The sequence below is a fragment of the Eucalyptus grandis genome, chromosome 2 (assembly GCF_016545825.1).
Source record: "Eucalyptus grandis isolate ANBG69807.140 chromosome 2, ASM1654582v1, whole genome shotgun sequence".
NCBI classification, from domain to species: Eukaryota; Viridiplantae; Streptophyta; class Magnoliopsida; order Myrtales; family Myrtaceae; genus Eucalyptus; species Eucalyptus grandis.
This window is the reverse complement of record NC_052613.1, coordinates 41176720-41197138: the sequence shown is the minus strand read 5'-3', so window position 1 is coordinate 41197138 and position 20419 is coordinate 41176720. Positions and strand designations below refer to the sequence as shown.

General features: G+C 40.5%; 3 protein-coding genes across 5 annotated transcripts; 2 read left to right on the top strand and 1 right to left on the bottom strand.

Moving 5' to 3' along the window:
- Positions 1–3539: 3539 nt before the first annotated feature.
- Positions 3540–6754, top strand: LOC104432840 (sm-like protein LSM8). The gene is made up of 6 exons (XM_010045396.3): positions 3540–3702; positions 5114–5209; positions 5755–5795; positions 5872–5946; positions 6038–6090; positions 6295–6754. Exons 2-6 carry the CDS (start codon positions 5173–5175, stop codon positions 6383–6385), a joined length of 297 nt encoding a protein of 98 aa, XP_010043698.1. The 5' UTR covers positions 3540–3702; positions 5114–5172; the 3' UTR covers positions 6386–6754.
- A 2408-nt stretch (positions 6755–9162) lies between these two features.
- LOC104432839 (interactor of constitutive active ROPs 3) lies at positions 9163–14514 on the top strand. 2 transcript variants are annotated; one of them, XM_010045394.3, is made up of 5 exons: positions 9163–9412; positions 10634–10734; positions 11725–11893; positions 12191–13885; positions 13970–14514. In XM_010045394.3, the coding sequence occupies exons 2-4, from the start codon at positions 10715–10717 to the stop codon at positions 13868–13870; spliced, it is 1869 nt and encodes a 622-aa protein (XP_010043696.1). In that variant the 5' UTR covers positions 9163–9412; positions 10634–10714; the 3' UTR covers positions 13871–13885; positions 13970–14514. The 2 variants fall into 2 exon arrangements, with proteins under 2 accessions (XP_010043696.1, XP_010043695.1); XM_010045393.3 differs by lacking the exons at positions 9163–9412; positions 10634–10734 and adding an exon at positions 10784–11091.
- Positions 14515–18148: 3634 nt separating this feature from the next.
- On the bottom strand, positions 18149–20175 carry LOC104432838 (dof zinc finger protein DOF2.1). 2 transcript variants are annotated; one of them, XM_018868853.2, is made up of 3 exons: positions 19949–20175; positions 19533–19698; positions 18149–19393 (listed from the first exon to the last, which is right to left on the bottom strand). In XM_018868853.2, the coding sequence occupies exon 3, from the start codon at positions 19388–19390 to the stop codon at positions 18473–18475; it is 918 nt and encodes a 305-aa protein (XP_018724398.2). In that variant the 5' UTR covers positions 19391–19393; positions 19533–19698; positions 19949–20175; the 3' UTR covers positions 18149–18472. The 2 variants fall into 2 exon arrangements, with proteins under 2 accessions (XP_018724398.2, XP_010043694.2); XM_010045392.3 differs by lacking the exon at positions 19533–19698 and having other exon boundaries at positions 19949–20174.
- Positions 20176–20419: the final 244 nt, after the last annotated feature.

Here is a 20419-nt window from a genome sequence, read left to right as displayed (position 1 = left end):
TGGATGATCTCTTTTCAATCGGGGCTAACATGAAATTTCTTTCTTCGGGAATTAAATTCGTATCTTTTATCTAAGGTCTCAATAATCGATTGATATTTATAAATTATTTCGTTACATGTGAGTTCATGTCTTTTTCAATTTGCTACGGAATGAATAGGGTAGTAGGAATTTCAAACATAATCATAAGAATAGCACGTTGCCCGAGTACGATTTAATTCTTGTTGAAAAAGAATTGTCACCCGAATAAAATCGGATGTTGCTTCCGAAAATGGAATTACGCGGAACATTTTTTTTTCTTCCCAACGGATAAAAAAATGGAAAGGAAGAGAGCGCTCTCGTTCGCTACTTTGCTGACACGTGTCGCCAAAATGTCTATACATGACAGCATCGCCCTCCACTTGGACGGCGTTGTCATGGAAAGCTGCGAACGTAATTTCCGATAATTATCTTCATTTTTTTTTTTCTTTGGCTTTTCTTTTCTCTTTTTTTAGTAAACTTGCTGGCTCGTCTTCTTGACTCCGAAGTCGCGGTGGTGTGGCACTGAAGTTCATGGTACGAAATCGTTCATCACCGGGTGGACCGGGGAACACGGCGCCTGGTGGAAATCGCAGGTGCCAGGTGGTACAAATAGTGTTATTATGTATTCAATATGGCACGTACTCTCCATTAAATCTGATCACATTCAACTACCGCTACATCAGATCTCGACACGAATAAGACAAATGAATACCATGTGAACGTGATATAATCAATATAGGCAGCATTGGATGCCAACTGTGTAAAAATTCAAATCACGTCATATTATGATGTCATCCGACAATCGCGTCGACTGAATTTGATTTGTTTTTTTCTTGAAGGGGTTTAATTAGAAAATTTGTAAAAGTTTAAGGATTAAGTAACTAATGGTATCGAGATTTAATTCGGAAAAAGTAAGGAAGGATGGTGCGAAAGGTGAAATTTCTATTAAGGAAAAGCTGCAGCGGCATGGCAGATCTGGGGTTGCATTCGTGGAGTGTATTCATGGGAATCTGAACGCAACTTCTGCTTTAATCATCAGTCCCTTTGACTCCTCGGAGATGGCACTGTCATTGCTCACAGACGCAAGCCACTTCTTTTTATTTTGCTTTTGCCTCTCAAATGTTTGAAATCTTTGGGAAGTTAACCCTAACTTTCACGTCTTGCAATTTGACCCGATGACGTTGGCTTCGACCAAGCTTGGATCTCCGATTCCGGGGCTAATTTTGCAAGGAAAATCTGCCACAAAAATGTATACGTGCAGAAAAAAAAAAAAAGAAGAAAGAAACAATCGATTTGAAAATCAGAATTTATGAATTGTAAAGAAAACATGTTTTGAAATATTATTGAAAAGGACGGTTTTGAATAGCGAGAAAGAGAGAAAGGAGAGAAAGATAAACGGAGACGAAACTCGGCGAAAATAGCGCCTATTGATTGTATTAGATCTTTCTAGGAAAGTCAATATTGAATCTCCCCCCATGAAAAATATGCAATATTAAATCTTTCTAAGAAAGCATCCAATCGTCAACGCAAAAAGAAATCGTGCCACCACCTCTTTTCTTTTGAGGAAAAATTGCAAGTACCCAACCGAGCTTGTTAGCGAGGATTTAAAGACTTTTTGGAAGTTAGAATTACCAAAAATAAAATTACTGGTTCAGAAAGATGGATTGCGCTCGTGAAAATAATAATTAAGAAAGATGTGCCGACATGTTTTTGAAATCGCACGATATTCTTATCTAAAAAGGGGAGATGTACTAAAATCTCGAATTATTGTTAGGACTAAGACTCGATCCACAGTTCAATCAAGAACAAGGACGTATCGCGACGCGACGCGATGGGGACTTTCTTTTGGCTTTTTCCTTCCGTTTCCTTGAGTCGGTCGACGATCTCCTTTCAATCCGCGAACGGGGGTTTGCGAGAAAAGCAACCCGTGTAATTGGTCAATGGGATTTCGCCGCGCACGTGGACGCCTCGCCCTCGTTCGCGGAGGATTTGAAGGGGGGCCATTTTTTCAATTCTGGCGATGAGGTTTTTATTCCTTTTTCACGGGTCGAAATGATGATGAGATTTGGCTTGAGGAGGGTTTTCTTTTTCTACACCGAATTCGAGGATGCTTCTTTGAGAGAAAGGATCGTGTTTGCGATGCAGATAAGGCGGCTTTGGTCGGCTACTTTGGAGAATGATAGGAAGGGAACGCGCTTGCTTTCCGCTTGGCCCTTTTCCACGGTGATGTTAACCGTGGTAAGTCGGCTTCGTTTTACGTTAAATCATTAATAAAATAATATCTTCCCCAGACGATTGATCGGGTCACTTGCATATACAACAAGCATTCCTTTCGTCCACGGCGATGTTTAGGCATGAATTACAGTGAAGATGAAAACGTATTAACAAACAATTTCTGGATCCTTTTTTCTAGCTCATTGATTATTCTGAAACAAACAAATCCATAGTAAAATGTTTGTTCATTTGTTATGCATTGATTGAACAGAGTACAAAAAAGACAGTGAATTGGAAACGAAGCATTTTCTTCATTGAGATCATAGGAGCACATTTCAACAGAATCCTATTAAAATTATGTTATTTGGTGCGGAATGATTATCGCGTGTCTATTGATTTTAAGTCTCGTTATGTATCTCATCGATCCGCCTCTATTTCCAAGGAATATATGGATAAATTGTTATCACATTTTTCATACGAATTAAAGAGTAATGGCAACCAATAATAATCGCCTATGGAAGACTAGTAAAGGATATTGTCCCTAAAATTCTGATTGATTTTTAGTATTATGTTTACACGAGTGGTAGAGTGTCAAAAATAGCTCAAACTGCCCCAAATCAACTTGACTATTTTGAATGAAATATAATTGTGGATACGAATTTATATACGCATTAATTGTACGTATTATCTACATTCATAATTAGCCATTAGTGATTTTCGATCAAAATTGATCGAATAGACTAAATCAACACAATTACATGGGCAGTAGAGCATCAAAAATAGCTTGAACTACCCCAAATCAACTTTAATATATTGAATCTTTTCGATTGGTGTCTTCTTTCAATTTAGATAACACGAGAAAAGTTGGATTGTGTATGATTTATTCGAAACATTTATGCATAAAGGAAAGGTACTCATGTGCGGGAGAGAGAGGGGGGGAATGTATGAACTGGCATTAGAAAAAGGTTGACTATTGCCAAATCGGATTTTTTTTAAAATTATAATTGGAAAAATTAATGAAATATAATTGTGAATACGAATGTATGTATTATCTATGTTCATAATCAGCCATTGGTGATTTCCGATCAAAACTAGTCAAATAAACTAAATTAACACGATTATAATATGTTTAGAAGTACTTTCACACTTTCCTCCGACGTAGTCGGTGTCGCGAGCCCAATATCTGAAAATTGAGGATCGCAATCCACGGGCCGTAAAAGAGACCCAGCAGATCATTTGGGCCGTACGGAGCCCAAGGAGACTTCCAGATCATTTGGGCCGCGCAGAGCTTAATTGCAAAAAGCGGAAAAACGGCGCGTTTCTGTTGCACAGCGCCGATTTCATCTTCACTCTCTAGGTCTCAGCCTGTCCTTCTTCTTCTTCGTCAGCCTCTCTCCCTCTCTCGCTCGCTCGCCGGTGGAGCGTACGGTCACGCCCTAGCCAAGCTCTGCTAAGCGGCTTCACAGGAAGGTGGGCTCTCTCTCTCTCTCTCTCTCTCTCTGGCTCCTGCTGTAACTCGAGCTCGCCGGTTCAGTTTGGCGATGGATTATCCCTTCTTCGACGAATTTGTCCGCGAACGGTAGTGGTCGCTCGGCGACATTTGATCGTGTTGTTTGGTCGCGTGAGCTGGCGAATCGGCACTGCGCTTCGCTAACGCGGCGCGTGGGTGGGTTGTCGAGAGTGGGTTCTGGCTGTGGTCGGGGGACCGCAGCTCTGTTGCTGGGGGTGGTGTGTTGCATTTTAGTGGCAGCGTGAAATTTACTAGTAACTAGATTCATTGTCCTTCGAATGTCGATTGATGCTCGGCGAAATGTCAGCGAGCAATTAAGTGTCATGGCCAGAGGCTGCATTTTTTTTTTGGGGTGTGTTTAGAGGAATTTTTGTATATCGAATAATGATGCTAGTGGCGAAAAAGAAAGAGGTTCTGACTTCTAATTGAAGCCTTTTGCATAGGCTGCAAGAAGAGTGGGATAAATTGATTGTTAGTTCTATGAATCTATCATTCGCACCGATTAAAAGATGCTTCCCTCGTCTTTGCCAAGCTCCCCATTTTGATCATGCATTTGTTTCTGGCGAGAACATTTATCCCTCGTTCTTTATCCTGATGTACTTGGAAGACAAGGGTGGTTCGAATTCTCTTTTTTTATAGCTGAACTCTGTAGTCTATGGTTGAATTTATGCCTTGAATGGAGAGGATATTCCTTTATGCTACTTCTTTTCTTTTTTTAGCTTAAGAGTCCTGGGTCTACAGAAATGTTGGTGATCATTCTGTTTTCGACAACCCTTATAAGCAAAAGGTTGTTTAAAAATTGCAGATATATAAGATGTATTTCCACTGCCCCAGTCCTCTTCAGGCATCATATTGTCTATTACGAATAAGAATGATACTAGATCTCTGCACCGAATTGTGGTACTGTCTTGCCAAAAATTGGCTATAGGAAGTTTTTTATCATAATCAAGCATTATTCGAAAAGAGAATCTCTTTCTCGCGCTCAGACAGACACATGCACATGTGCATTCATGAATATTTTTTATTCCTTTTGGAAAGTGAGTCTTATGCGACAACATTTTACTCACTGAAATGAAAATTACTCTGCCACTTACAAAATATCTGGGTGCAAATCACTCACGAGACTTTTGAATCAGTGAGAGGAAATGAGAATGAGTTAATGGCAAACGATGAATGACTAATGTTTTCACAGCCTCTTGAGTTTGTTCAACCAATTGGACTTCCTATTTACCCTCTTCTCTAATTCTTAAAAGTGTCTTCGAGGATGTGTCGCATGCTTTTTATATTAAGAGGATATGCTATCTTGAAACTGTGACTGGACAAGTTTTCAGCCTCTAAGAGACTAATATCTTTTCATTTATTTTTCTGCAGAAGCAAGTGTACAGAACCTGACCTGCAAGAAGGCGTTTGCTAGTTTTGGGAGTTGTGAAATGTCAACTGGCCCTGGACTCGATTCTCTCGTAGACCGTATGTCTATCAACTTACCTTATCAGTTTCTCGCTTGATTTGCTTTAACCTTGTCAACTGGGAGGATAAGAAACTTAAAGCATATAAATAGGAGTCTAAAAGGGACAGCGGGGTCGGGCTTAGGAAAATGAGCCTTGAGCTTGGTCTCAGTTTTCAATCAGCGAATGAAAGGAGGCTTCCACTTGTATTCTCATATGGTCATATGAACAGTTTTGCAGCTTATAGTGATGTATCTATTAGATGCGTAAAGGCTATGCAAGAAAAGTAATAATTGTGTTGAATATCAACTGTCTAGTATATGATCGTACAGGTACATGTGGCGCTTTTCTGTTCATTTCCAGCATTGAACTTGCATTAATCACACTTGTCTTTGCTCGTTAGATGAGTTCAGAGAATGTCGACTCGTGCCCTGTTGAAATGAGAAAGCTAAATGCCTAAAAGTGACTCGGGAATATCTGCTCTCTGCTCTCCTTAAAATTACTCCACTCAATTTCTCAAGGTTTGCTCCTTGCTTTGCTTTTATATCGGATATTTTTTGTATGCAGAAACAATATCGGTCATTACAAATGATGGGCGTAACATTGTGGTATGTTTCACAGCTACCACTTCTATTTTTGTCATTATAGAGCTGAGAATGATTACAATATTTTGAATCTCTTTAGGGGGTCTTAAAGGGCTATGACCAGGCAACAAATATCATTCTTGATGAATCTCATGAACGTGTTTACTCCACAAAGGTCTTTCTACATTCCCTATTTCCCCTCTTTCAGGTTTTGATATTTTGGAAAACTTAGCCCTTCGTTTGAATAACATTCCGGTTTACTGCAGGAAGGCGTGCAGCAACTTGTGCTCGGTCTTTACATAATAAGGGGTGATAACATGTAATGACAAACTCCATCTCTGTTCCACCTCTTTCTTCTTTACCTTTTCTTTCTCAAAGTAACAAGCAGAAAGAAGAAGACAGATTTTTGCCTTCTTTCATGTCATTTCTGCCTTCTACTTTACTTGAGTGCTGTGATTACTTCAGAGTAAGCTCTGTTGATGTACATATTTTCATAGTTCTTTTCCATGTCCTGTGTTTGCAGAAGCGTTGTCGGAGAACTAGATGAGGAGCTTGATTCCAATCTGGATTTCTCCAAGCTGAGAGCTCATCCCTTTAAGCCTGTAATTCATTAATCATGTACCATATACATGTGATACAGTAGTGCTCATGCACTTCATTAGCCGTAATCATACATATAGGTCGGTTAATGATGTTTGTGGAGAACTTATTACTGTTTGTTCAGAAAATGTTGCTGATGGCTTATCTAAGGCGTGGTCTCGATGCAGCATTGCCATTGGGGAAATGAGAGGTGACCTTTTTGTTAGTGAAGGATTATGCTATCGTTTATCAAATTTAGAGCATGTGATGTTTCGAGTCACAATGTCCAATATGTGCTCGGTTCTAGTTCTTTGACATTCTATTATGAGGCAGTACCCACAACTTTAGATTTTACTCATTTTTGAGACCTTGGATTGGAGAAATTGAAATATCCATGACGATGGCCTTCGCTTGTTGCTCTGATCCTATCATCAATATAGAAGCTTTTAGCTTTCTAAGGCCAGAGTGATTGAGAAGCTCGTGACATATCAATTGAGGCTGCAAGGTAAAACGATGAATTGTACGTACGACTTGTCAAGCCCGACGTGACGTGGGAGGCTCATTACTCACAGCACGAGCGACACGGGCCTAACGACAAAAGATGTGCTTATACGTCGGAACCAAACGGACTACCGTGGAAACCAAAAAGAACTGTCTAGATTGGACCATACTGCGTTTCAAAATCCCCCCTGGCAAGGCTCCTCTTGTCACTTTCGACGAGACGTTAGAGCGACCCGTCAGATTTTTCTCCAACTGCTATGCTTGAATTTTCCTTTTTAAACAGAAAAATATCCTGCGAATGAAAAGCCACTTTTCACTTTTCAATCTCCACTGTGAACGACCAAAAAAAAAAGAAAAGAAAAGCTATTTCCCACACTGTGCCCGCTAATTTGTGAAGTTCTATGTTCACTATGTTCATCGCTTTAATTTGAAAATCCTCGAATGGACCCTGTTAATTTTATAATAATAAACGATCACGCGTCTTACATTGCAAATGATATTTCTATCTGTCTTAGGATTTCATTTATTATGCTTCTCTTCATTGTTATTAGAATAGGTAAATACAAATCTTCATTTTCATCTAACATTTTAAGTTTTCAAAATAGTTAATTATAATCCCGTAAAATTTCAGATGATATAAAAACGGAAGACCTTGAATTTAAATCTTCTTGAGATCTTATTTGCCATGGGATATTTAGATATTCAAAGTAGGAGGCTCTCGTTGTATTGAACTTTTTCCTCAATGTTTCTACTCTCATACCATAAGAAGTTTTTATTATTATGCAACGCAATATTGAACATATCTCTCAAATAATTACACAATACGTTTTTCTTTAGTTAAGGGACTTTGTATAACTTAGTTTCATACTCATCATTTGATCACTATTGTTTGAATTAATTACAAAGATTAGAATTATCTTATATTAATGTCTAGAAAAATTGAGGTGTGAACAAAAAAATTAGCACCAATTATGTACTAGACATCAATATTTTATTTTTATTTAGATGAGCCATTCATTAGCAGGGGTAAATATAGTTCTAGGGCAGAACTTGGAATTAAAAAGCCAAACCGATAGGAATTTCAATATCTAAGATATGTAGAGTAAATTTCAAGTTCAAAAAAATGATATTTTGTTTTGATTGATAGGTTCTAATTTCAAAAAATTATAATCTGTTTCCTATGGGTAGGTCCTAATTTATAGGTAAGTAAAATCCACAATGAGTTTTTTTTATATTTTTCTTGGTGTTTATCTTAATGCGATTTTGTAGCATTTCATGATATTCAATGATGAGTGTGTGATTTCGAAACAATAATTTGAATTTTCATTTTATGATTGAGACTTTTATTTTGTTAATATTTTATATTTTTTCGTATGTTTAAATATAATTTTTTATAAGTGGATTACTAGTGAATGGTGGTCATTAAATATGATGATTTATTGCAATTATTCGATTAATAATACCGGTGGAGCATGATGGATCCTAAAACCGATCTTGAATATATGGGGGAGGTTTTGAGTTTCAGGATATATATAGTGAGTTTTGGGTTCAAAAAATCAAGAAACCTATTATAGCTTTCAAGTGAATCTCATATAGAATTCAGAATCTATAAAGTACCGACAATCTTTTGAAGTTTTCGTGTTGTGTCAAATACCTTAGCACATGTTTGACTACTCCTCGACACTTGACCAATAAGTGTCAAAACCTCTCCCAACACTCTCTAATATGCAAATCTGGAATTTCGATATGTAAATTCAGAATTATGATATACACATGGTTAATTTTAAAAAAATTCAATAAATAGAAGGGTCAAAATATAATAATAATAATAATAATAATAATAATAATAAATGAGAAATAATAAAACTTAGTATTTTTTATCTCCTGACATATGAATTTTTCAAATTAAAATAATTAACAACAATAATAAATGGTAGATTGATATTTTTAGTATAAATTTATTTTAGATTATTTATTTATTTATGAATTTGAATCAAATTAATATAATTAAAAATAATCATAAAAATGAAAAAAATTAATATATAACGTGTCATAACATATTAAAATTCTCTATTTTTTTCAAAAACTACATATTGACGTGTCGTCTTATATCATATTATGTGTTTAGTCTAGAATCGCTCATCCCCTTCTCAATAGAAACAATCTCATAAGTCTAAAATAGATGGCAATGCACAGGAAAGATCCCAGCAGCGTATGAATTGTCGTGCAGCGAAATTTCTGAGAGTACAAAGGTAGATTCCCTGTGTCTATATCACCATTCACCAGTCCCCCTCCTACACTCTCACCCACTACGCTCCATATTAAAAAATAAATAAAAGAAAACGAAAACAAAAAAAAAATTCAAAATAGCAGAAAGCGAAAGCGCCTCGGGAGCCGCGCTAGGAAGGAGAAGGAGCAACCAGCAGAAGAAGAAGAAGAAGAAGCAAGAAGCAGAGAGCCAAACGAGGCAGGAGCAGAAGCAGAGAAGCTCGCATTTCCCTTCCCATGGCCGGTTTCCCTCGCCTTTGAACAGCGTGGCCCGCTCCCCCCCTCTCGCTCCGGTAACCATCTACTGTCTTGCTAAAGTGCGGTGCTTTCCACTCGACTCTACTCGCTTTACCGTCTCTTTCTCTCTCTATTTTCACCCCCCCCCCGCCCCCCGGTCAGAGAACCCAGAAGTAAAAATGGAAACTTGCGTTCTCGTTTGCGGTTTCTTCAGTAGAAGCATAATGGGTTTGTCTTCTTTAGTTACGAGTGAGCAAAGGGTCGAGAGTTTCGGTTTGTACGTGGACTTCAGATTTCACTTTTGTCCCCCGTTGCCCATGATGTTCCTTTTGAGCTCCCTTTTCACTGTGCAAGCTTCGCGTTTTTTGGGTTGCAGAGGTTGAGCTCGAACATCTGCTAGCTAAATTTCGAAAGCATTTTGCCTACATTGCTTGCGTTTTCGCCTTTTGGTGCCTTTTTTCTTCGGTCCAAAACTCGACCGAAAAGCCATTGAGTAGAGTAGTACTTGCCAAAATTATCTGCATTTCTTCCCCCTTTTTTTCTGGTCAGGCTAAGGTTCTGCCTTTTCTCCGCGCTTTTCCTTTCAGATCCGTATGCGGGAAAATAGTATGCTCCCTCTGATTTTCTTTTCCGGGAAAACATTTTCTATTTCCCTCGGACATAATCAGGTGTTATTAGCGGCGTGTTTAAAAAGCGGAGTTCTTTTTGACTCGCTTCAAGATTTCAAGCGAACCCCACACCACCTCACATCGCATTACCCTGCTATCGCGGCAGAGATGGAGGTGAAAACTGAAAACTTTTTCTCCGTCGTCGCGCAGTTCACGAAACTGCCTCTTCCCACTGACGCGTGAGACAAGGAAGGATCGAGGGTCTTTGCGTAATTTTGGTCGCCGTTTGTCTCTGCGCGGTAGGTCCCCTGTGGTTGGTTACTGCAATAATGGGTGTTTGTCTCTGGTCTCTCTCCATGGTTGGATCGGAAAAAGCATGGGAGGGGCAGAGATGACATTACGCAGCGCTGCTTGGTTAATTTATGGATTGTTTCTTGGACTGTCTGTGGGAGATATTAATTATGGCATGCCTTTTGAGGGCATTGAGTTGTTTCTTGGTTGTTACATCCTTTTGGCTTTATGAATTCATGGATGGATGGAGAGCACATGCACATGCCCCCCATGACCCTATTAATTTCTTGATCACGTACCATTCATGGCATCACATCGGATTCTCCTGTGATTTTTTTCTTTTTGTGGTTGAAATGGTAAAATCTCTTTGTGGGTCAGGCCAGCGTTGGCTCTGTGAAGGCGTTACATCCTCCGGTTTTTGCCATTTTAGCCTCTGTGACTTGTGGGTGAGGTCAAACCATGCAGACCCCAAAAGCGAGGTAACTTTGGACCCTCCTTTAATTTCTTCCCTTTCATCATATTTGCTGGTTGGTTAAACTCGAAATGCCTGTATGGTAACTGACTTATCAGTGCTGATCTTTCTTACCATTTCTGAAACTCTGAGCTGGATGTGAACTGTGCTTCATATATGTTCGGGAATCTGGCCTTTGGAGAATCGGCTTTGTCTTTCTTATTTCTTTAAAGATTTACCATCCATTTCGCCGAGTACTTGCTCCTAGAACAACCCTTTCAAGCTGCTGAAAATTCCTTGTCCCTAAGCCTATTCAGCATCAAGAAAAGGCTTGTCTCATATCTTGCCTTAAGTTGATGTCGTGCGAGGCCATCCAAAGTCACAGGTGCTGTAGTCAAGACGTTTAGAGCTCATGCAGTGATAAGAGCACTAGAATTTTCCCTAAGCACATGGTGGTGGGTGGATACAAGCTTTCTCGTTGCTTTGCTTAATTGTTTGGTTCCTCAAATGTTGATGGCAAGCAGTATGGATATACTCAGTTTTTTATGACTTTCATAACGTTATTGATATGCTTTTATGAAGAGAAATTGCCGTATGCTTATTGACTTCTTCAGAATTTTTTATTTTGGGGGACAGGTGGGGCGCCGATATGTGTGATTTAAAACCAGTATAACATTGATTTTCTGAACCCATGCAGTGCATGCCAAAACCTCTAAATTCAGGTTTCTTCTGGGTTTGTCCATTTACTGGGCTTAAACTTTGTGATGACTCAATTAGCTCATATGTCACTCTAGGTTCCTGATCCTAGTTTCGAAGCTAAATCTATGGATATGCTGGCTTCTAATATGAACTTGTGTTGAGGCACTTACAAGCAGCCTGCTTTACCTGAATCCGTTTTTCACATAATGTTTTGAATGTGCATGTTCCCTGCTTGGAGAGACTGTTTCTTCCTTTGCTTATGTCTGCGACCATTGACATGCTTTTCTTGGGTGTGCACCTTTATATCTTCTGATGGCAGAACTGGTTTAGAAGTCCCTCAGAGAGTCTCTCCCCGTGCTGTACGCCAGCTGAAGACAGCCACATTGGAAGCTGATTCTGCAACTTCTTCAAATCAAGCCACTAGAACGCCAAAAGAAAGAAGTCCCAAGGTGGTTGAGCGCAGGTCACCTAGAAGCCCGCTGTCTGAGGTACTTTCTCAGATTGATTCAACCCAATTTCCCTCTCCTGTTCTGTGGCAAGTTACTGTGAATCTAGATAAATTAATGCAGCTTGCCGGTGCTTCACTTCCTGTTCACAATGTATTTTCATTGATCTTTCCTTGGCTAGTGCTGGCCTTCATGGTGATCAAGGCTTTAGTGTTTTCTCTTCCGACACGGTGTCACATTATAAATACTGAAAGAAGCGGAATAGATGCTGTTGCCTAGCATATTTAGATGAAGGTTTTGAATTAATCATCTGCGTACTTTCTCCTTGTTTTGATCCAGAAAAAACGTCCATCTCGAATATCGGAGTTGGAATCTCAGATTTCGCAACTTCAGGAGGAGCTGAAGAAAACCAAGGACCAGCTAAATTTTTCTGAATCTTGCAAGAATAAAGCCTTGCAAGATGCAGAGGAATCCAAGAAGCAGTTATGTGACATATCTTCAAAGCTTGATGACTCACAGGAGCGAATTCTGGAGCTCTCTGCATCTGAGGACTCTCATGTAACTGAATTTCGAGGAGTGTCAGAAGAACGGGAACAAGCATTGCAGTCTGAGCTTGAGGTTATCCAGAAGCAGCGATCAGTTGACTCAGCTGCACTAGCATCAGCTTTGGATGAGATTCAGAGGCTTAAAACTGAGCTGGAAATGGTTGCACAATCTGACGCTGCACAAACAAAGAATGCAGAATCAGCAAATATGGAGCTCCAGAGCTTGAAAGGGAATCTGGCCGACACTCTGTCACTGGTAGAGAACATGAAAACCCAGCTTAAAGATTGCAAGGAATCAGAAGCACAGGCCCAAGCACTCGTTAATGAAACCCTGTTGCAGCTGGGTACCGCCAAAGCAACTGTGGAAGCACTCAGGTTGGATGGGATGAAAGCCGTGGAAGTTTACAGTTCAATTACTTCTGAGCTGCATCAGTCAAAGGAACGTGTGAACTTACTCGAAGGGTTGGTTAGCAAACTTGAAACAGACCTCTCACATGCTGGTGGGAACAAGATTCCAAATCCTTCAGATGATAAGGATCTAGAGCTGGAAACTGGCCCACATCAGAAGACCAAAGAAGCCAACCAGCTGGAAGAAGAGCTTTCTACCCTTAGATATGAGATTGGACATCTGAGGTCTGCACTTGAAGCTGCTGAAAGCAAACACCGTGAAGACCATGCTGAGAGCACTGTGCAAATAAAGAGTGCTTATGAACTGATGGAGCAGATGAAATCTGCATCAGGTGCCAGAGAGGCTGTGTTGGAGGCAGAGTTGAACAAGGCAAGAGCTGATATTGAAGATTTGAAGGCACATCTAATGGATAAAGAAACTGAACTGCAGGGCGTTCTAGAAGAGAATGAGGGGCTAAGTTCAAAGCTCGAGAATACCCTGTCCCTCCAGAAAGAATCCACACTGGAAAGGGAGCTGAAGAAACTGCGGGAGGAGTTATCAGAGGTGAAAGCAAATCTGATGGATAAGGAGACGGAACTGCAGCATATATCAGAGGAGAACAAAACGATGAAGCTGGAGCTCAAGAAGAGGGAAACTGACAAGGCTAAGATGAATGATGAGGAGGTTGCGCAAGTAGAAGCAGCGAGAGCTGCAGAAAGAGAGGCTCTCACGAAGCTTAGCTTTATGATGGAGGAGGCAGAAAAGAGCAACCGGAGAGCAGCAAGAGTAACGGAGCAGCTTGAGGCAGCACAGGCGACAAGTACTGAAATGGAGGGTGAGTTAAGAAGGTTAAAGGTGCAGTCTGATCAGTGGAGGAAAGCTGCAGAGGCAGCTGCGGCGATGCTTTCAAGTGGGAACAACGGGAAGTTTATGGACAGAACTGGTTCTCTGGACAGCAGTTATGATCCTGTAACAGGCAGGATGAGCTCACCTTATGCCGAAGACATGGATGACGATATGCTGAAAAAGAAGAATGGGAACATGCTGAAGAAGATAGGAGTACTCTGGAAAAAACCACAAAAATAGGAGAGTATGAGTCAGGTGATGCTTGCTTGCTAGTTTTTGCTGCAATAAACCCTAGTGCATTTTCATATTTACTCGCTGAATATTTTTTCACTTCTCCAGCAAGTTGAAGAGGAGCGATTGTTTTGGCTTTGGAGTCATTGCTTGGATCTTCTCCGAAGTTTGTAGTAGGATTGCAATGGCAGAAGTACTGCACAGGTTACTTAGTACGGCCTCCCCGTTGAGTACATATGTCTTGGCGGTGGCCATTTCAGGATATGGTATGCAAAGTTGCATACAGTTATGACTTTATGCCTTAGGATAGAAGGATATCGGTTAGGGAGAGAGACTTCATCATTCTGCTTAACCGTTTTGTCGGCAAAAACATGGATTTGAGACGTTAAATTACTCGGTTCCATCGGTGACCTAGGTGTTTGTATTTCTTTTGGACACTCAAACCCGTTCCTCCCATGCTGCTGGAATGCTGAACTCTATGCTGTTTCTTTCTGCGTATACAATGTCTGTCCTAGAACTAGAAGCTGCAAGTGCAGGCTCTTGTTGTTGTCTGCCTTCCGAGGAAAACTTGATACACCCTATGATGTTTTCTTCACTATGTGAAAATGGCTTCTGATTTTGTCCAGTCATTTTATGCGATTTGCAACTTTGAAGTTCTACATTCTCCAGGGATATTTTACTAAAGAAAGAATTTTATGCCTATACTATGATCTGAAGAAGTATCTGAAAATGCCATACTCAGGTAGCTCTGTTGCGTATATAGTTAAAGAAATTAGCTTTAGCGCCATTAAATTCACATTCATCCTTGTATCGTTCTTTATGAGATGTGGATTAATGAACTTTGATCAAATCTATGTCTTGAATTCAAACCTGTCAAAACTCAATCGAACCCGAATGTGGTGTGTATGGAAAACCTGAGACTGGAGTGCGTGGATTGCTTGTAGTCCGTCGAAAATCGGACCTCTGGTTTCCATGTCACGTACGGGCGGACAGTGGATGTGAAACCGGCAATTTCCCGGTGCATGTTGGAGTGTACGGCCTGAAATTGGAAAGTCTCAACGCGGATTTCATATAGGACCAAGATTCGGCCACGTCGCTTTGACTGAATGGCGTCTTTTTTTTAATATAAATGCCTCGAGTTGTTGAAGAATTTTGGCTCCCGCATCAAATTGACGCACGATCATTTCGAGAAAATTTTGGATAAAAATTTTGCTTCAAAATTTATTTATTCTATTAAGATTGAGTGATTGTTTCGCAAGTTTGAATGGCTCCATTGTAATTGTAATTGAATTGGGATTATTTTCTTTATTAAGTATATCACATCAATCGAATCATGTGCAAAATCTTATTTATGTACAAAATCTTATTGACTTTTTTTCGTTCCATTTATTTTGTATCAGTCCGCTCATTCCGCTGATAATTCTCATGGTCAGTGTTCATTTTTTGTTGATTTTTCCTTAATCGATATGATCGAAAGGAAGGACTCTTGACATATGCTGGCGGCTGACCAGCTTGATGGAGACACTGGAAAAGGAAGCCTTCCACAATCCATTTGTAGCATGTCACACCAACGATATCCACAGGCACAAGCCCATTGTCTCGAGTAAAAAATCCTCTGATTAATGCATAATTTTTGCAGATGATCTTGGGTCTTTCATCTTGGATCGAAAGCAAATCCACTAAAAACGGCTCTCTTGTTCGTTCTTTGTCGAGGAGATTCTTCTGACCATGCCGCTCCAAACTTTTCCAAGACCTCTTGCAGGATCATTTGGTCCACAAACTCTAGGATACAATTAGGCAACGCCATCTTAGCATACTTGTCCAGGTTCACTTCATCTCAGAATATTTCGCCGGTCAGCCTTCTCCCAGCGAACAATTCGAGCAAGAGTACTGCTCAGCTGTGCACATCCCCAAAATTCAACACCTCAGCTCCCACGCCAGCTCTGCGATTCAGAAAAAGTGAACGATTGACTAGTAATCTCACCGTCTGTATGGTCAATATCATAATTTCATTAGAAGCAAAATCATGATAACTAGTATCTGGAGCTGCATTTCCTATGGTTCCCTTGATACCGAGTGAGCTAAATGGATTCGCGTGATCTTTACCAACCTCGACACTAGTCTTGCCAAAGCAAAATCGCTAACTTTACTGGTCATTTCATTATGAACAAAAACATTGCGTGGCTCCAACACACAACGCATTATCAGTCGCACATCGGAGAAATGGTTTACTGCCTTATCAAGAAGTAACGTAGATCGATGCAGGTTCCTTATCAGATAACCACAATCATGAATCGAGCTAATCCTAATCGTGCATCAAGTTTTAAATTTCTTGTCATGTAAACGATAACCGCACCATCAAGCTTATTAGATGTCGCCGAGTAGCTTCCTGCAAAGAGGTTTATACACAAGCGAGTGGCTATATGCACAATGCTCTTTCGTATGCTAAAAAGGGGAGGCTGGAAGAAACTAAAGCACATAGGAATGAGTAAGATGGACCGACTAAACTGGGAACTGCTCGGACTAGACTAAATCAACCGGTTGGATTTGCTTCCAGTTCTAAAGTGGAACCGGTGGCCGAGTGATCTAATTCCCGGTTCAAAGAGGGAAAGTGGACCAAACATTGTTTTGTATTTTTTTTTTTTTTTTAAATATCTCACATACACCTCATCTCATCTTTCGGCCTTTTCCTTTCGTCTTACAATGCTCATGCCTACTCTACTCTTTCGCTTTTTCCTTTTCACTGGATCTTCTTCACCTCTCTTGAAATTTAAGACATTCTCTCATTTAAACTCGACTACTGCACCAATTAGGTGAGATTCCTGGATCCCGATACCGGAGCATGACCAAGAATTGATCACCCCTGATAGCGCGAGTGCCCATCATTCCATCTGGCCGTGACCATGAAATTCTCCTCGTGTCTCTAAGAATACCGCTCACTGAGCTCCTAAAGTCTAGGCAGGTGAACCCAAAATTCAAACCAAATGAAAATAATGGAGAGGGGGTCGGTGGCATTACGGTGGCGCTGACATCTTTTCTTCGACCAGGGAGGCGAGGCGTCCAATCCCCGCTCAGCAAAGCGCAGGGGAAGTCGCATTCCGTGTCATTAATGCGCGCAGAGTGCTTGTTGCCGACACCTTGGACTTGCGATGCCATCGTTTACGGGTCGATATTTACCAGGTTCTTTGCATCGAAACCAAGTAGGAGCACCCATCGTTTTCTCTGGCACCTATATTTTTAGATGTGATTGCTGGTCGGACGGTCCGGGTCGACTCTGTGGGGTACATTTGAAAACTGCAAAGCCTGGAAGAACAGGATCACATGGAAATTGAAGGGACGTGGGAATTATTCGTTTAACATATATAATGAAAGAAAATGGACGAGGGAGTCCAGACGATTGTCCCATCTGGATTCTGGATTTTGTAACCCACGGTACTGGTGCCGTGAGATACACAAAACTAGACCGACAAGATCGTTCGTTCCCTTCGAGAAATTTCAGATCTCTTCTTACCTATGGCCTAGTTCATTTAATTAGAAATATCCACTCTCAATAATTCAACTGGGCGATGCGCTGTAAGATCGATATACAGAAGATTGCCTTAAAAAACCATAAAAGGACAAGTCCATGAACATATGTAGTCGAATCCAAGTGTCACATGACTTCCAAACTGTAAATTAATTCATCCGATATAATAGTTAGGGAATAATTATATCATATTTTATACTCCTTTCTCTCTCTTGTGAAGTGGTCAAATAAAATTCAAAATTATGAATAACTACTTTCACATCAAATGTGAACTTAAAAAGAATTCAAAATAGTGTCGGAGAAAATCAGTGACAGTTGTTTCCAAGTTATATCCGCTATTAGAAACAAAATCCACCTTGATATTGGCGTTAGCTCGACCTTCAAAAAATCCCCACCACAAAGAAAATGAAGGATATTTCCAAAGAACACGAGAAAACGAACTCTCGACCTCTCAACAAATGTCAAATCAAAAAAAAGAGTAAATCTCGCTCGTTGATTGTAAAGTTTTTAAATTTTAATATGATATGACATTTTATAGGATTTGTGATAAAATGTAAGTAGTGACAATATGTTAATAATCCAAGAGAATCTGTTGCTTGGTGGACGATAAAATTTTTGAACTTATCCACCATCACATGGAAAATGGTGCTAATAATCAATTAATAGATTAAAAAAATGATGTGTTTACCAGCCCGCTTCAATTCTGAAACCTGCAACCATTATGTAGAAGAAGTGCTAAAAACTCTACTGATCATCTGAAGTCAGTGCTACAAACTCTGCTAATCAATGGAAGTCTCAGAGTACTCAGACTGCACAACAGACCGTGTAAAATCATTCTGAAGACTACTCAATTCTCTTTTCTTCACTGAAGAATGACAGGACGTGGTCCTTCCAGACCGATTTCAGACAAACTCACCACTTCAGTACCACATTTTAAGGAGGAATCAAAAGATGTAAGAAAAGATAAAACTGAAGAACTCCCGAGATGATTCAGTTGGGCCTGATCATGCACAGCAAGAACAAAACATTCTAATCTACTGCCATTCTTTTCCAGGTTTGAACATTTGAAACTGTAGGACACGACACTACACGAGAGGGCTATTAAGAAGCCCATACCAAGATGAACCAAGACCATTCCAACTTCCCCTCCCTGAATTAACATCACCCATTACACCATTCCCGCGATATTGATCTCCATTCATCTGCCACGGACAACCCCACAAAACCCTATTTTCGCCGTCCCTATCAGAACACAACAGCTCTTGCTTCATTGATGTTGCTCCAAGAGCTTCATTTGCAGAACCAGCAGGGCTCATCATTTCATGATCACATGATGATGGAGCACCACCACTGTCCACTGGATCTCCCATGTTATTGTTCATCCCATCTGATCCATACCCATAATACAGATTCTGACGATGATGACTGTCATGAACATTATTCTGGGTGTTCTCAAGCAAGCCAAACTCGTTCTTCAGTGAATCAAGAAAGCCTCCGTTCATGTCACCATGGCCGTTCTTTGATCTGTTGGCATAGGAGAGGATATCATGGCTCAGCTCATGAGGCCCAAGCTGGTATGGGAACTTGTGGAGCCCAAGGAATGGAAGGGACATATGATCACTGGACTGATCATAAGTTAGAGAGTGCAAGGTAGTAAATGGGTTTGGGGTGTCGTAATCATTGTTGTTGATCAAAGTTGAGATTGGTCCTCCCTGGTCTTGGGCTCTTCTGGATGATGATGAGGACGAGGACCTACGGTTCTTCCTGCACCCTCCACCCACAGGAACATTCCTCAGGGTCCCTCCTTTGGTCCAATACCTTCGACAGGACTTGCAGAAGTACCTAGGCTGCAAGAGGCTGTAGTTGTTGTAGTAACAGAACTTGGTGTTGGTGGACTCGCACCTCGGGCAGTGGAGAGCCTCTTCTGGCTGAGGCCTTGGCTTCCTTTGATCTTGCTGTGGTTTAGGGGATATCAACATGCTTTCCAATGAATGAGCTCCCATTTCCTGCATGACCGCAAAACACAACAAATCAGATGGATGAAGTCAAGGATTTTCTCAGTTGTGCGTGAAAAGGATAAAAACACCCATCTATATTTTTCTTGCTTATAATATTTAAAACGTAGAGAAGAAATGGGCTGGATACTTTTCTCACGGTGGTGAGCAACTCTCTAGTCCATATTTTTCTCAGCTGTCCAAATTTTTAAAGTTGGAGTCTTCATCTTTGCCTTTGTCTTGCTTCCTCACTTTTCATCCAAATGAAGCATCTTGATCAATATCAGATTCAAAGGAGGTGATTTTTGCACACAACTCTGTTATTTTAAGGTGACAAAAAACAGTGTTGAGAAAACATGGATTTATGACTGAACTATGTGGTGGCAGACAAAAAAGTACTTTAACCTATCCAATTTTTCTTGATCACACTACTCTCTCTTTACTTAAAAAGCTTAGATCTCACAACCCATCTGAAAAGAAAAGAGGAGAAGAAAGAAACAAAGAAAGATTGACTTGAGATGAGATAAACAAGAGCAGCTCAGAAATGTTTCTTGCTTCCTAGAATACCTGGTTTGTTCCACTTGAAGGATCCATACATGCACTGAACACGGCAAACCCGAACTTATGATTTGGGCACGAGAGAGAGAGAGAGAGCGGAGAAATCAAATGCTGTGTAGGATATCCTTGAGCAGACTGCCCTGATATATAAAGCGACGGGGAGAGAGAGAGAGAGAGAGAGAGAGAAGAGAGTCCCGCCGCTGTTTGCAAGAAAGAAGATCGGTGTTGGAATTTTGCAATGCTTTCTCCGAGAGCAAGCTTTTAACACATGAATCATCTGTGATCCATCACTGTATGTGATGATTACTGTCCCCTCTCTCTCTCTCTCTCTCTCTCGGTCGCGAGGATTGAACTATTTGTGGACCCCATTGACCCCACCCCTAGGCACCAGTGACATTCCCTGTTCGATCGCCAAAGGTGCTGGAGGACCCCATCACGAACCTCGTGTTCCGGAAAACATAAGATAAGCGCCAAAAAAGA

Bases quoted from the DNA above. Each gene is read 5' to 3' on its own strand.
- LOC104432839 (XM_010045393.3), top strand. From the start codon at position 11,063: ATGTCGTGCGAGGCCATCCAAAGTCACAG. The intron at 11,092-11,724 runs GTGCTGTAGTCA...TTCTGATGGCAG, and splicing joins GAGGCCATCCAAAGTCACAG to AACTGGTTTAGAAGTCCCTC. The intron at 11,894-12,190 runs GTACTTTCTCAG...GTTTTGATCCAG, and splicing joins CTAGAAGCCCGCTGTCTGAG to AAAAAACGTCCATCTCGAAT.
- LOC104432838 (XM_010045392.3), bottom strand. From the start codon at position 19,975: ATGGATCCTTCAAGTGGAACAAACCAG. The intron at 19,394-19,948 runs GTATTCTAGGAA...GCGGTCATGCAG, and splicing joins CTTCAAGTGGAACAAACCAG to GAAATGGGAGCTCATTCATT.
- LOC104432840 (XM_010045396.3), top strand. From the start codon at position 5,173: ATGTCAACTGGCCCTGGACTCGATTCTCTCGTAGACC. The intron at 5,210-5,754 runs GTATGTCTATCA...TTTTGTATGCAG, and splicing joins ACTCGATTCTCTCGTAGACC to AAACAATATCGGTCATTACA. The intron at 5,947-6,037 runs GTCTTTCTACAT...GGTTTACTGCAG, and splicing joins AACGTGTTTACTCCACAAAG to GAAGGCGTGCAGCAACTTGT.